The sequence below is a fragment of the Dreissena polymorpha genome, chromosome 13 (assembly GCF_020536995.1).
Source record: "Dreissena polymorpha isolate Duluth1 chromosome 13, UMN_Dpol_1.0, whole genome shotgun sequence".
In the NCBI taxonomy this organism is placed as follows: domain Eukaryota; kingdom Metazoa; phylum Mollusca; class Bivalvia; order Myida; family Dreissenidae; genus Dreissena; species Dreissena polymorpha.
Window position 1 is genome coordinate 27,613,257 of NC_068367.1, and position 15,318 is coordinate 27,628,574.

The 15,318-nt window shown below is 36.3% G+C and overlaps 2 protein-coding genes across 51 annotated transcripts in view; both read left to right on the forward strand.

The window, feature by feature from the left end:
* LOC127854934 (vacuolar protein sorting-associated protein 41 homolog) overlaps positions 1 to 3,880 on the forward strand; it is a 57,405-nt gene extending 53,525 nt beyond the window's left edge. Inside the window, exons 27-34 of one of the 50 annotated variants that reach the window (XM_052390072.1) lie at positions 316 to 1,304; positions 1,420 to 1,465; positions 1,512 to 1,741; positions 1,922 to 1,967; positions 2,106 to 2,151; positions 2,796 to 2,887; positions 3,394 to 3,485; positions 3,670 to 3,880. In XM_052390072.1, coding sequence (XP_052246032.1) covers positions 316 to 381 — 66 coding nt within the window. In that variant the 3' untranslated portion in view covers positions 382 to 1,304; positions 1,420 to 1,465; positions 1,512 to 1,741; ... (3 more) ...; positions 3,394 to 3,485; positions 3,670 to 3,880. Of the gene's footprint in view, positions 1 to 315; positions 1,374 to 1,419; positions 1,466 to 1,511; positions 1,742 to 1,787; positions 1,834 to 1,921; positions 2,014 to 2,105; positions 2,382 to 2,611; positions 2,704 to 2,795; positions 2,888 to 3,071; positions 3,256 to 3,393; positions 3,486 to 3,669 lie in introns of all 50 variants that reach the window. The other 49 variants (XM_052390078.1, XM_052390074.1, XM_052390076.1 and 46 more) reach the window with 49 other exon arrangements.
* A 5,113-nt stretch (positions 3,881 to 8,993) lies between these two features.
* LOC127855520 (uncharacterized) lies at positions 8,994 to 14,872 on the forward strand. Its single transcript, XM_052391179.1, has 3 exons — positions 8,994 to 9,802; positions 10,857 to 10,978; positions 12,171 to 14,872. Exons 1-3 carry the CDS (start codon positions 9,629 to 9,631, stop codon positions 13,456 to 13,458), a joined length of 1,584 nt encoding a protein of 527 aa, XP_052247139.1. The 5' UTR covers positions 8,994 to 9,628; the 3' UTR covers positions 13,459 to 14,872.
* Positions 14,873 to 15,318: the final 446 nt, after the last annotated feature.

Here is a 15,318-nt window from a genome sequence, read left to right on the forward strand (position 1 = left end):
CAAACCCTACACAATATTAAAACAATTCAAGCCCTTTGTTTTAGCCATCTGTATAAGTTTTCAAAGCAAAGTGTTCATTACTTCATTTATAAATGATTCTTAGTTTAAATCTTTTTATTTAATCTTGGTTGCATCAAAAGAAATGCTGTCAAGTCCCTATGCAGGTTAAAACCAGTACTGGGTGTCTTTCGAGGAGGACGACTTTCACAGTGGGGATCAAACCCGTGACCTCCCTGTTTCTAGGTGGACACCATATTCATTGCAACACAGTGACCTCATGTTGTATTAAATTCCAGTTGAATGTTGTGTTTGCAGGAGACCTGCCCTATATGCACCACTCAGAGACGGGGCCCTGGCAGTGGAGCCATGTTTGGGAAATAATCAGTGACTAACATGCCAAATACTGATATGAGCCGCGTTCTGGGAAATCTGGGCTTAATGCATGTGCATAAAGTGTCATCCCAGATTAGTCTGTGCAGTCCACACAGGCTTATCAGGAACAACATTTTCCGCCTTCAATTGATTTTCGTTCGGAAGAAACCTCCTTTAAAGGAAAAATTTCGTAAAAGCCTAAAGTGTCGTCTCTGATTAGCACATATCAGGTCTACATTTTGTAAAGACAACATCTGCAATATGGTGAAAGTTAAGAATATTGCCTAAATAACGGAATAACTAGCAATTTATAGTACCTGTTTGTTTACTTTGGTAAAACTATTAGTGTTTTTCTATAATGTGAATTGTGAAATATTTCATTTAAAAATTGAAAACATTTTGGGGAAAAGTTGCAAGTGTTTGACTTTGGAGACAACAAATTAAAACTTTACTTTTGGTGATGAAGGAGCAGACAACTGTGAATGCATTGTCTTTATGTGGACAAGACTTAATTAAAAATAAGTCAACCTTTCAATTTATAGACTTAATTTAAAAAAAGAATTGTGCATGTCTTTTGTTTGTTTGTTTGTACATGTATTAATAAGTATTGTATATGTATTTATATGATGTAATTAATAGCCTTGCACTAGCTTAATTTATTCCTTTTTATCAATCTCAACTGTTTGTTAATATTGTTGAATGCATTATGTTTATTCAATACTATAAATAAAAAAAGTAAAAAAATATACTAATACTTATTGTTTACATGTATAAGTGACAATATCATGCTAATTTGTTTAGATTTGTTGTATAATTGGTGCAGTTTTAGCAAATGTTGTGGCATATTTATAGACACAATAACGTGGTAGTCAGAGCTTACTGAAAATAAAAGACCCTAGTGAAACTTTGGTAATACAATTATTGATGACAAGGTCATAGTGACATTGATGACAAAGTCATAGTGTCATTAATCGCTTGGTCATTGTCACATTGATGACAAGGTCATAGTATAATTAATCAATTGGTCATTGTCACATTGATGACAAGGTCATAGTGACATTAATCGCTTGGTCATTGTCACATTGATGACAAGGTCATAGTGTCATTAAATGCTTGGTCATAGTCAATTTGATGACAAGGTCATAGTGTCATTAATTGCTTGGTCATTGTCACATTGATGACAAGGTCATAGTGTCATTAATCGCTTGGTCATAGTCACTTTGATGACAAGGTCATAGTGTCATTGATCGCTTGGTCATTGTCACATTGATGACAAGGTCATAGTGTCATTAATCGCTTGGTCATTGTCACATTGATGACAAGGTCATAGTGTCATTAATCGCTTGGTCATTGTCACATTGATGACAAGGTCATAGTGTCCTTAATTGCTTGGTCATAGTCACTTTGATGACAAGGTCATAGTGTCATTAATCGCTTGGTCATAGTCACTTTGATGACAAGGTCATAGTGTCATTAATTGCTTGGTCATAGTAACTTTGATGACAAGTAGTGTTATTAAACGCTTGGTCATTGTCACATTGATGACAAGGTCATAGTGTCATTTATCGCTTGGTCATAGTCACATTGATGACAAGGTCATAGTGTCATTAATTGCTTGGTCATAGTCACTTTGATGACAAGGTCATAGTGTCATTAATTGCTTGGTCATAGTCACATTGATGACAAGGTCATAGTGTCATTAATCGCTTTGTCAAAGTCACTTTGATGACAAGGTCATAGTGTCATTAATCGCTTGGTCATAGTCACTTTGATGACAAGGTCATAGTGTCATTAATTGCTTGGTCATTGTCACTTTGATGACAAGGTCATAGTGTCATTAATCGCTTGGTCATAGTCACATTGATGACAAGGTCATAGTGTCATTAATCGCTTGGTCATTGTCACATTGATGACAAGGTCATAGTGTCATTAATCACTTGGTCATAGTCACTTTGATGACAAGGTCATAGTGTCATTAATCGCTTGGTCATTGTCACATTGATGACAAGGTCATAGTGTCAGTAATCCCTTGGTCATTGTCACATTGATGACAAAATCATAGTGTCATTAATCGCTTGGTCATTGTCACATTGATGACAAGGTCATAGTATCATTAATTGCTTGGTCATTGCCACATTGATGACAAGGTCTTTGTGTCATTAATCGCTTGGTCATTGTCACATTGATGACAAGGGCATAGTGTCATTAATCGCTTGGTCATTGTCACATTGATGACAAGGTCATAGTGTCATTAATCGCTTGGTCATAGTCACATTGATGACAAGGTCATAGTGTCATTAATCGCTTGGTCATTGTCACATTGATGACAAGGTCATAGTGTCATTAATCGCTTGGTCATAGTCACTTTGATTACAAGGTAATAGTTTCATTAATCGCTTGGTCATTGTCACATTGATGACAAGGTCATAGTGTCATTAATCGCTTGGTCATTGTCACATTGATGACAAGGTCATAGTGTCATTAATCGCTTGGTCATTGTCACATTGATGACAAGGTCATAGTGTCATCAATCGCTTGGTCATTGTCACATTGATTGCAAGGTCATAGTGGCATTAATCACTTGGTAATTGTCACATTGATGACAAGGTCATAGTGTCATTAATCGCTTGGTCATAGTCACTTTGATGTCAAGGTCATAGTGTCATTAATCGCTTGATCATAGTCACATTGATGACAAGGTCATAGTGTCATTAATCGCTTGGTCATAGTCACTTTAATGACAAGGTCATAGTGTCATTAATTGCTTGGTCATAGTCACTTTGATGACAAGGTCATAGTGTCATTAATCGCTTGGTCATAGTCACATTGATGACAAGGTCATAGTGTCATTAATCGCTTGGTCATTGTCACATTGATGACAAGGTCATAGTGTCATTAATCGCTTGGTCATTGTCACATTAATGACAAGGTCGTAGTGTCATTAATCGCTTGGTCATTGTCACATTGATGACACGGTCATAGTGTCATTAATCGCTTGGTCATTGTCACATTGATGACAAGGTCATAGTGTCATTAATCGCTTGGTCATTGTCACATTGATGACAAGGTCATAGTGTCATTAATCGCTTGGTCATTGTCACATTGATGACAAGGTCATAGTGTCATTAATTGCTTGGTCATAGTGACATTGATGACAAGGTCATAGTGTCATTAATCGCTTAGTCAAAGTCACATTGATGACACGGTCATAGTGTCATTAATCGCTTGGTCATAGTCACTTTGATGACAAAGTCATAGTGACATTAATCGCTTTGTCATAGTCACTTTGATGACAAGGTCATAGTGACATTAATGACATGGTCTTAGTCAACGTAAAGGACATGGTCATTATGACGTTGATAAAATGCTCATAGTGACCATAAGTACATGATTGATTGTATTGATGTATAAAACGATTATAACTATTCAGGAAATTCATATTTGTAAACTTTGATAAAGCCCATTTGGGCGAAATATTAGAATAAAAGAGTGTTTTTTGCTATGGAAATATATATCTTTATCCCTACTGGATATTAAACTGGTTAAGTACATGGTCATAGTGACGATAAGTACATGGTCATAGTGGCGTTAAGTATATGGTCATAGATACGATAAGTACATGGTCATAGTGATGTTAAATACGTGGTCATAGTGACGTTAAGTACATGGTCATAGATATGATAAGTACATGGTCATAGTGACATTAAATACGTGGTCATAGTGACGTTAAGTACATGGTCATAGATATGATAAGTACATGGTCATAGTGACGTTAAGTACGTGGTCATAGATATGTTAAGTACATGGTCTTAGTGACGTTAAGTACATGGTCATAGTGATGTTAAGTACATGGTCATAATGACGATATGACATGGGCATAGTCACGATAAGTACATGGTCATAGTCACGATAAGTACATGGTCATAGTGACGTTAAGTACATGGTCATAGTGATGTTAATAAAAAGGTCATAATAACGTAAAAGACATGGACATTGTGATGCTGATAATATGGTCATAGTGACGTCAAGGACATGGTCATAGTGACATTGATAACATGGTCATAGTGACGTTAAGTACATGGTCATAGTGACGTTAAGTACATGTTCATAGTGACGATAAGTACATGGTCATAGTCACGATAAGTACATGGTCATAGTGACGATAAGTACATGGTCAAAGTGACGTTGATAACAAGGTCATAGTATCGTAAATGACATGGACATAGTGATGCTGATAACATGTTCATAATCACGTTGATGACATTGTCATAGTAATGTTGATGATATGGTCAAAGTGATGTTGATTATATGGTCATTGTTGTCATAGTGACGTTAAGTACATGTTCATAGTGACGATAAGTACATGGTCATAGTCACAATAGGTACATGGTCATAGTGACGATAAGTACATGGTCATAGTGACGTTGATAACAAGGTCATAGTATCGTAAATGACATGGACATAGGGATGCTGATAGCATGTTCATAATCACGTTGATGACATTGTCATAGTAATGTTGATGATATGGTCATAGTGATGTTGATTATATGCTCATTGTTGTCATAGTGATATCAATGACATGGTCCCAGTGACGTTGTCGACATTACTATAGTGACTTTGATGACATGGTCACAGTGACGTTGATGGCGTTGTCATAGTGATGTTTATGGGATGGTCATAGTGACGTTGATGATATGGTCATAGTGATGTCAGTGAGATGGTAATAGTGACGTTGATTACATTGTCATAGTGACTTAATTACATTTTCATAGTGACGTCCATTTCATGGCTATAGTGACGTTGCTGGCATGGTCATATCATATTTACGTTGATGACGTTGTCATAGTGACGTTACTGACATGGTCATAGTGGTATTGAAGAAATGGGCATAGTTACGTTTATGTGATTGCCATCGTGTTGTTGATGACAATTTAGAGCTGCAACGATTCACCAACAGCTCGATTAGATTTCCGACACTCCGATACCAATTGTTTCGATTCGATTCATCTTCAAACCTAGTTTTATCATATATTCACTCTCCTGCCTCAAAATAAACATTTCTGTTCAAAAGTGTCGCATACCTAGATATCTTGGGCATTTGTCAAATTGTGTGTTTGTTTGATATAGTTTGGTTGGTTCAACAGTGTTTTAAAAACTTTTGAAAGTGTGTTAAATTAAAATTTGCAAGAAACTGCCAATTGTCTTTCAAACTATGTCAATATTTCAATAAAACACATACTAAAGAATAGCAAATTAGGACTCAATTTTAATATAAAAACTTCTGACTAGAAGATTGTGCTGAATACACAATAATATAAAATTAAATAAATAATCATAAGAGCATCTGGAATCAGTAGAGTGATAGTACTATCACTATTATACTTATACCCAAAACCGCTACAAGCATGTCTACCATTGTGCCGTGACAGCATCACCTATTACCTGTAGGACAAAGCACATTCACTAATAAACTTAACAAATTCCTAACAGAAACAGAACTACTTTTCTGGCTGGCGACTTGAGTAGTTGCACTTGTGTTACCTCATAGTCTTGCTAAATCAACTTTATGTTTGCATCCGTGGAGCATAGTTTACACTTTGCTTTATAGGAAGGGCTACCATCCCGAAACCCAAAATACTGCCACTTTTTTTATTTAAGCTTCTTATGCGCATCTGATAATTTCAATTTGTCGGCCATAACTTGTTCAGCCATTTTGACGCCTTTTCCGAAAGTAGACCGTAACGCGCTTATTGATTGGATGACTAAAGTAATAAGCAGCTAATCGCACGCGTCTTAATTACAGGTACAGATAATACCTACACCTTTCCGTATCAAATAGTCAGAATACAGCGAGCTTTACGTATCTATGTATATGTATATATATATATAGATAGAGATATATATATAGATATATATATATATATATAGATATAGATATATATAGATATATATATAGATAGTATATATATATATATATATGTATATATATATATATATATATATATATATATATATATATATATATATATATATATATATATATATATATATATATATATATATATATATATATATATATATATATATGTTAAAGAATCGAATCGAATTTTGTAGGTTTGGAATCGTAATCGAATCGACGCATTTCGAACCGATTTTCGATGCATCGGATCGAAACGTTGCAGCTCTAGATGACATGGTCATAGTGATGTTGATAACACTGTAATTGTAACGTTGATGTCATGGTCATAGTTTCGTTAATAATATTTTTGTAACTGGCTGTATAGGAAGGTCGCTTAAACGTTGATAAAATTATCATAGTGACGTTGAAGAAAAGTGTATATTGACGGCTATGAAAATGTCATTGACGTTGAAATAAAGGTCGTACTAATGTTGATGATAAGGTAATATTGACGTTGATTACGTTGGCGAATTTCTGATAGTGACCTTGATTACATGGTAGTAGTGTTGATGTCAAGGACCTTGTCGTAGTGAAATGTTCATAATGAAATATATTATATACTTATAGCAATGTTGCAGATGTGGTAATACTCACTTTAATTAAATGATCTTATTGACTTTGACCTTATGTTAATATTAACGTTGGTGTCAATGTCGTAGTGTCGGTGTTGTTATGGTCGTAGTGATGATAATGGGGAGGTCGTATTATATGATCGTTGTAAGGATGATGGCACTACAGACAGCGACATAATCGGTTTTGCCATGATGACATCTTAAGGTGACTATGGCAATGACAGCTTGATTCCTACTGCATTTTTCTTAATTTTGATAAAACAAAGCATAAACATAGCTGAAAATGAAGGGGAAAAACGCAAGTGGATACAAACTCATTCCATGGAAACCATACAAAGATATTAAAGATATACATTAAATGGATCTTTTCACGCTTTGGTAAATTGACAAAATTGAAAAAAGTTGTTTCAGATTTGCAAATTTTCGTTTTAGTTATGATATTTGTGAGGAAACAGTAATACTGAACATTTACCATGGTCTAATATAGCCATTATATGCATCTTTTGACGATTTTAAAACCTAAAAATTATAAAGCGTTGCAACGCGAAACGATTGAATAATTTGGAGAGTTCTGTTTTTGTCGTTAAATTTTGTGAAACTACGAAGATTGCTTGTATAACGTATAAAATACGTCTGATATGTGTGCTCGGCGGAATAGCTCAGTAGGCAATAGCGTTTTTACTTCAGGACTCTGGCAGGACTCCAGGGGTCACTGGTTCGAAACCTGGTCCAGGCAATGTTCTTTTCCTTTTTTAAATTTTATTCTTGATTTTTTACTGGAGCTTTTACGATCCAATGTTTACATTTATCGATATAAAGCATTTAATGAATAAGTAAAAAAAGCCAAAATCTGTGAAAAGGCCCTTTTAACTTGTTTAAACCTATGAATATGTAAAATACACACCAATATGACGTCAGCATGTACATATAAAAAGTGCCAGACAAGGCTCATATTTTTAAATAACTTATACTAACCGGTACGTAGTTACAAGGACATACTGGAATCGCCATGGGAACATTTCCATCTGTCTTTCCTTCTGTCTGTGTGTCCGTCTTACCGTCTGTCCCTGGTCCAAACATAGTACGCAAGAAACCTACGACATACAAAATCAAAGGCATGATTGTTACTCATTATATAAAGTCGTGCATCTGCAATTGTTTTCATTCTGTGTTAAACATTATAAGTGACGTCCCATTTTTAACATTTTGATATTCGTAGACATTATGTCATTTGGATTTGTTTTTAATTTTAGTAGCATATCTCGAAAACTGAAAGAGATATCAACGTGAAACGTATCTTACTTGGGTGAGTGCAGTGCACAAGAACCATAGTTATAGATAGATTGTCCTCTTTTAATTGTTGTGCTTGAATTTTGTACGGAGCATATCTTGAAAACTTGAAAAAGTGGTATAAACTTACATTTTGGGGGATGTGGTATTTGGGCGGGAGGCGGGGATTATTCCAAACACGATAGTGACAGTTCTAGAAATCTCTAAATGTATAAACTAGTTTCTTATTATATATAACGAGTAATCTCCGCCTTTATATGCCATCATTACTTTGGACAATTCAGAGTGTGTTTCTTTAAAAGTGTTTAGGAGCTCTATTAAATGGCATGTGTAACTAAGCAGGCTCATTTAAAAGTGAAATCTGTGTATGTTACAGCAGATAAAAATAATTTGATAAAGGTCGAGTGATTATAGACCGAGTATTGGTCAAAACGTCATGGAATACGACGCATTTTAAACTTTACGTAATTCCTGACGATCAGGTTGTTCAACCCGTCGGATAACCTGACACAAGATAACATAAGCCAGGGAAGACATCGGGTCACACGAGCGTGTCTAGACCTACCAAATAGTCCAGGGTCAAGATCATGACGCTTCTAATCTTGGAGTATGGTGAGCCATTTGGCCTAGAAATTTCTAGTTGGAAAGAAATATATTTTTTTTTTTAATCCATGACTGAATTCTTATATTTACTGTGCAGTTAAAGTAAACGCTATGCCGAACTTCTTCTCCAGAAAAATAAATTATTTATTTTACTTCCTCAATATTTGCGTTTAAAATGATACACCTTTTAATTTCAAAACGCCTGAAAACATTGAATGGTGTCACAATTCTAGGTGATTGCCGAGGCCAAAATGTGATCATTCCACAACATGACAAATTGGAAAGTACGGTTGCAATTAGGCATACAGTTTTTTTTATGAAATGAATATCGCTTTACGCATTTTTTTCATAGACTGCTGTTTGTTATTCAAATCTGAAGCTAATGATGTGTTGTGTCATTCTGGACTTTCCGTACTTTTACTATCGCTTATGCAACTGAGCTCTTGCTGCGTCATACCGTTCGAGTGGTATCAGTTGTTGTCAGAGAGTTAAGCCAATTTTCATATTTGGAGTTAGGAGTTTAGGTACAGTGCAAGTATTAATACATGAATATTATTATTTTTTTGCCATTAATCAAAAGGATAGGAATTTTGCGGAGAAAGAACACCACATTGGAAAGCTAAATGCAATTTTTTGAAAGAAGACAAAATGTTGTTCTGTAATTACACTTAATGTGTCTGCAAATAAGTGTGTTAACCACTACGACCTTAAACGCTTACTAAGCAGACATCGCTTAATTCTCTAGTTACCGATTTAGGTTTATATACACTTCGCGAGAATCGATTGAAAAACAGCGACGTCCACATACAAAACAATTTTTGAACAATCCTTAATGGCGAACGTTCGTGTGAGTTGCTTTCTGTGTCTGCTTCTTAGAAATGTCGTCTGCGTTACCGGAAGCAACGACCCCGGATTCGAACTATTTTTCAAAACCAATTTAGAAGAGAGACAAGATGTTCCGATTCATTTTGACAACCCATTACCGTCGTGGCTAAAGGGAACATTGGTAGGTCAGTTCGAAATATATATTTATAAATTCCAATTTTGTGTTATTAACCTGCAAGCGAAATCATAAGAATTTTATGTTATTCTTATATATATGTATGCACTCCATAATTGTTCTGTCATATACCCTAAGAAAAATATAAATTAATCACATGAAATGTACTTTATCCCACTTTTACAGCGAATTCGGTTGAATAAAGCCCCGCTGATTAAATTTCTGCTATAAACCGAGGCACGAAATGACGTCATTTTTAGACAAAATGACGTCATAAATCCAGCGAATAAATAAAAAAGTTTACTGAAAAAGAGTGGGATAAATGGAATAATAGATAAGTGTTGATTATAGATCAGGTTTATCATGCTCGTGATTTTTGTTTTCTAAGCCTCGAATGATAAACCTGATCTATAATCAACACTAACCTATTATTCTCTATATAATTTTTTTAACAGACATTAAATGTATAGTAAAGTTGAATTTCTCACATGTAATAAGTATGTTTTTGATTTTTTAACACTTATTTAAATCTGTTTATAAACAGGTTTGTTTATTCCATAGTGTTATCATTTTCACAAGGCCCACGTTTTTCATGAAAATCCCCAGTATGTTTCGTTTTCTACCGACTTCTGTTAATACGGTTTCATATATTTTACAATCTTAGGTCATAATGTGTCAATAGCATTTTGAAACTTTCTTGTTATTGGCTTTTGAAATTTCATCAAATTAATCATGTTGCAAATATGATTTCATAGCATTACGTATTAATTTTACCAAGATTTACCCTTTTTCAACAAAGAACAACCACTGAGTCGCAGCAATTTGGGACAGGTGAGCTAAACGCATGTGCGTTAAGTGTCGTCCCGGATTTTCTCATGGAGTCAGCTTTTATGCAATTTTTCGTTTATATGAAGTCTCTTCTAAACGAAAATCCATTTTAGGCGGAGAGTGTCGTCTCTGATAAGTCTGATCAAATTTTGGTAACAATTAATACATTTTTTTGATTCGCATGTGATTGACCCATGCGATTGGTCAGTGACAACATTCCTAAAAATTCCAGATACGGAACGGTCTCGGAGAGTTTGAGCGAGGCGAACGGAAGTTCCTGCACGCATTTGACGCCTTCGGGAAACTGAGTAGCTGGAAGTTTTATGGAAACGGAAGTGCATCCTTCTCCACGAAGTAACGTTATGAGCATGCGTTTCTGTTGTTGTTTTTCTCAAAGATTTCTTGCGACACTTGTATGCAGCGGGAACGCTGAGCGCCAATTACACTGCTAACATTGAGGGGATGCAAAATAACAACAACTATTCATGTATTTATTAACGATTTCAATGGTTGTATGTTATAACCAGAAGGATATATTCATTCACAGAGCGTAGCTATTTTATTAAGCCTACAAATACGCCATTGTTGGCGTAATTTCAATTGTGCAATTCACGGGTTTGGAAGTAGGAAGAAGTAATATCAACTCGTGATTTTCTGCCCAAGACCTGCCTTTCAATGGCTGAATTGTAACAATTATATATTATTAATGCCATTTTTTTAAATAAACAGGGAAAACATATTATGCAAATTATATCACATATTATATATGGTCTTTCGTCATTGTGCACAAATTTGTTTGCACATTGCCAATGTCTTACTAACATTGGAACTGATTTTAGCTGGCGAGTAAAACCACCTGCAAATAGGAGCTATAAATAACGCGCGGCTGTAATCACATACACAGATTTAATTGAAGTAGTCATGTATTAACAGTGTTGTTCATGATGCTCTATCCACATTTTCGTGTTGTAGTTTTTGCGTTTATGTGTGTAGTGCTCATTCTTTTCTGCTGGATTGAACTGTTTTTTTTTGTTAAATTGTCCTGACATGTCATAAACCAATTTGACGTACTGTAGTTTTAAAGGAATTCTTCACATATTTTCGTATTTATAAAAATGCCCATAATGTTTTGAATATTCGTAACTTATCATAAAAGCAAGATAAAAAGTAAATTAAAAATGTTACTCTATCCGGGATTCGAACAAGGGACCTCAGGGAGCAAAAGGTAACGCGCTACTCCTACATTACCCAGACTTGAGGATGTTGAAGCGAAAAATAAAGACTATCTTAGTACTAAACGTATTTGTTTCCAAGGAATCCAGAAAAAGCGTTACGAAGGCTTTATTATTTTACTGATTTCGAATGACAATTAACTAAACAAATCGTTCAAACATTATTTCATTAATAGCCAGGTATGGCAATTGATCGCATTATTCAAGGTATGGACAATAGGGGATTCGATCTTCGTCTTGTAGTTGTATATGTTTAAGTCAAACATGGCATCAACATCGAATTCAACGCCGATTGTCCTATTTTCTTGTTTCAGGTTTCTCGAGTCAGACTTTTACAAGGCCTCTAAAAGCAAGAACACAATCGCCCCGTATCTATTGTTCGAGGGCGTGACGCCCGGCTTCAACGAGGTCGAGACACTCCAGGCATTGGCTCAAGGCATCGACAATATGAACGTCAACATTTACGCATTCTACAACAGCAACACCACGGTGCGGGAATTCGTAGCGCTGAACGACTTCTGGAAAGTTTACCACATCGACAAAAGCAGTCTGGCCACCATCGAGAGCGTCACTGCCACCGTGCCTAAGGGCGGTTCGGGCAAAGGGAAATTCGAGTTTCTCAACATGCTCTCATCGGCCCACCCGCTACCCGAACATGGCACCGAATTCCATATTACATTCCTTTCAAGCGTGAGTCTGATTCCATGGGTTAAGAGCACCATATCATTAATACGGATGAAGGACTTGAGGGAACGGGAGCTGATTGCAAGTTGGGAGGTAGGCAAGGTGCCGTATATGCACTCGTTTTCAGTCACCAAGAACTATGCCGTCTTGTTTGCCAGTCCGTTCTACGTGAACGTTTTGAAAATGGTGGAGTCCGCCAAGCCGTTTAACAGTCTGGACTGGAACGCAGACGAAGACACCACGGTGTACGTGGTCCATTTACAATCTGGAGAGGTCACCGTGTTGAAGACCGAAAACATGTTCACGATGCATCACGTGAACGCCTACGAGACTGGCAATAACCAACTTGTAGTAGACGTCTCCTCGTATAAAAATCCGAACTTTGTAAGCGATCTCCAGATAGACGTCCTGATGAACAAAACAAAACGTAACGGATTCGACGCTCATGCATTTCTTAAACGTTATTTAATTAATCTCCATAAGCGGACAATAGCGGTGTATAATTTCAGTTCGTCTACAAACGCACCATTTGCAGCATTCTTAGACATGCCGGTTATCAACGAACAGTTCCGTCACGAAAAGTACTGCTACATATATGGCTTAGTGCTCAAAACGGACAATATCTCACTGAGTAACATTGCGATTGTCAAGAAGAACGTGTGTGGGGATCCCTCCGGGGACAGATACTGGTCGGCACCTGGCCACTACCCCGTGGAGCCGAGCTTTGTCCCCACCCCAGGGGCAGCCCGGGAAGACGACGGCTACCTCATGTTCCCCGTCATAGACGGCCCGCGCCGGAAGTCGTACCTGGCCGTTCTGGACGCTCGCACTTTACAGCTGATAAACAAATCCTATCTACCAACAATTGTACCCTATAATCTGCACGGACGCTTTTTTGGTGATAATGACCTTAAATAAGGGGATTGCTGCATTTGTATTAAACATTGTGATACAGAATGTCGTTGCAAACAATTACTGTCGCTGTCTGTTATTGTTTACTGTGTTTTCCGATGCGAAGTATCCTCAAAAACATAAAGTGAATACGTTCTTAAAAGTTGTGTACAGTATGATGTAAAACCACATTTACATTGATTTACGATTTAAAGTTATATAACTTATCAATGTTCACTTGAATTCAAGCGTTATTTATTTCTAGATTGTCATCACTTTCGAATCTTATTGAGTATTTACTATTCGAATCTGAACCAATGAAAATAAAATGGTCGACTGGATACAGCGTATGTCGAGTCCTTAGCCATTTTGCATGCGTGTGCACTTCAACCAAGGGAATTATATTGTATCGAATCTATAACAAATATGTATTTGTTGACTTTCTGTGAAATCACTTATTTGCCCACTCCGTCTTAAGCCACTGCATCGTTTTTTGTCTTCAACCGAATGGAGTTAAACGTGTCTTTACTCTTCATTAAATGGAAGTGTTGAACACTTTTTAAGCGATGAACGTACTAGTTTGTTGGCACTCTTTGAACATTTTAAATGTGTTAACTCATCCTTCTAGATAATTAATATTGTGGTATCACTGTTCAACATGTAGAATAACAACTTTGTTGGCATTATTTAATCAAGAATAACTGTGCGAGTTGTACATTGTATACATATATTCGAACGCTTTATGTCGCATGTTGTGTTAAACAATTTTCAGTTTCTTCATTTAATTTATCATCTCAACCGTGTAATGTAAAACCTGATCCAAGTGTAGACGTTTTAACGTATGGAGTTTCTGGTGTTTTGGCACTATTTTACCACTGTCAATGTGCGGGTTCATCAACCTATCGAACTACTTTTGTTGCCATGTGTGTTAATCGAATATAATGAGGCTTTGTGCCTGCATTATGTGAGGACCCAGAGTGTGGCACAGCTCTCCTACCTTATTAGCTATTGATCACGAAAGTTTAAACTAATTGTAATTGTAACTGAAAATTGAAGCGATTGCTTTTTACTTAAATATATCTTTATTGCTGTTGTGTTACGGGTGGAAGCCGGAGTACCGGTTGAAACCCTACTTGTGCGGTATGGTGACCACCAACCAAACTCGCATGCTGTAGGGAGCGGTAATGGAACCCGGGTAGCCTATGTGAGAAAAGAGGGTACCAACCAATGCGTGATAACCATACAGCCTTCTTTATGTTGCCATTTTTCAACTCTTGAGCGTCGTAAGAAGTGTCTCTGTTCATGTACGCGTATTAACCTGGTCAGTGTTGGAAAAATAAGAAAATTATTATGGCTTTCACATTTTTATGTTTACATTTTCACCATTTATTAAAGAACAAAATCCGTTAAAATTCTGCATGTTTTTCATTTCGTGGATGGAAGATATTTGAGAATAAAAACACACAATGTAATAACCTTATTTTACATTATGTCACTACGTCAGTAAGCGCAATGATTGCATGTTATCTTGCACGAATACTGCCCTCTCGCGCTCTAGTGGTCGCTATATCCGTTCGCTACGCTGATATGTTTTATCTCGACTTATCTGGAGTGAGTTCATTCGGCGGTTATTTAAGGTCAAATGAACTTTGAGTCATTGCGAACATCATACAAATGGTGGGTGATATCGATATAATTTAACTTACAATGTTTTATTTTGATACGTGTTATAATGATATGCATATCGTAATGAATCATCATCACCATCACCACCACCACCACCGCCCATCAAGATACTCACCATCATCGGCGTATTCGCACCCTTCTACTTAGTATAAGCATTCATATATAACATCATCGTACTAACGGGGCCGTTTAACGTTTTTG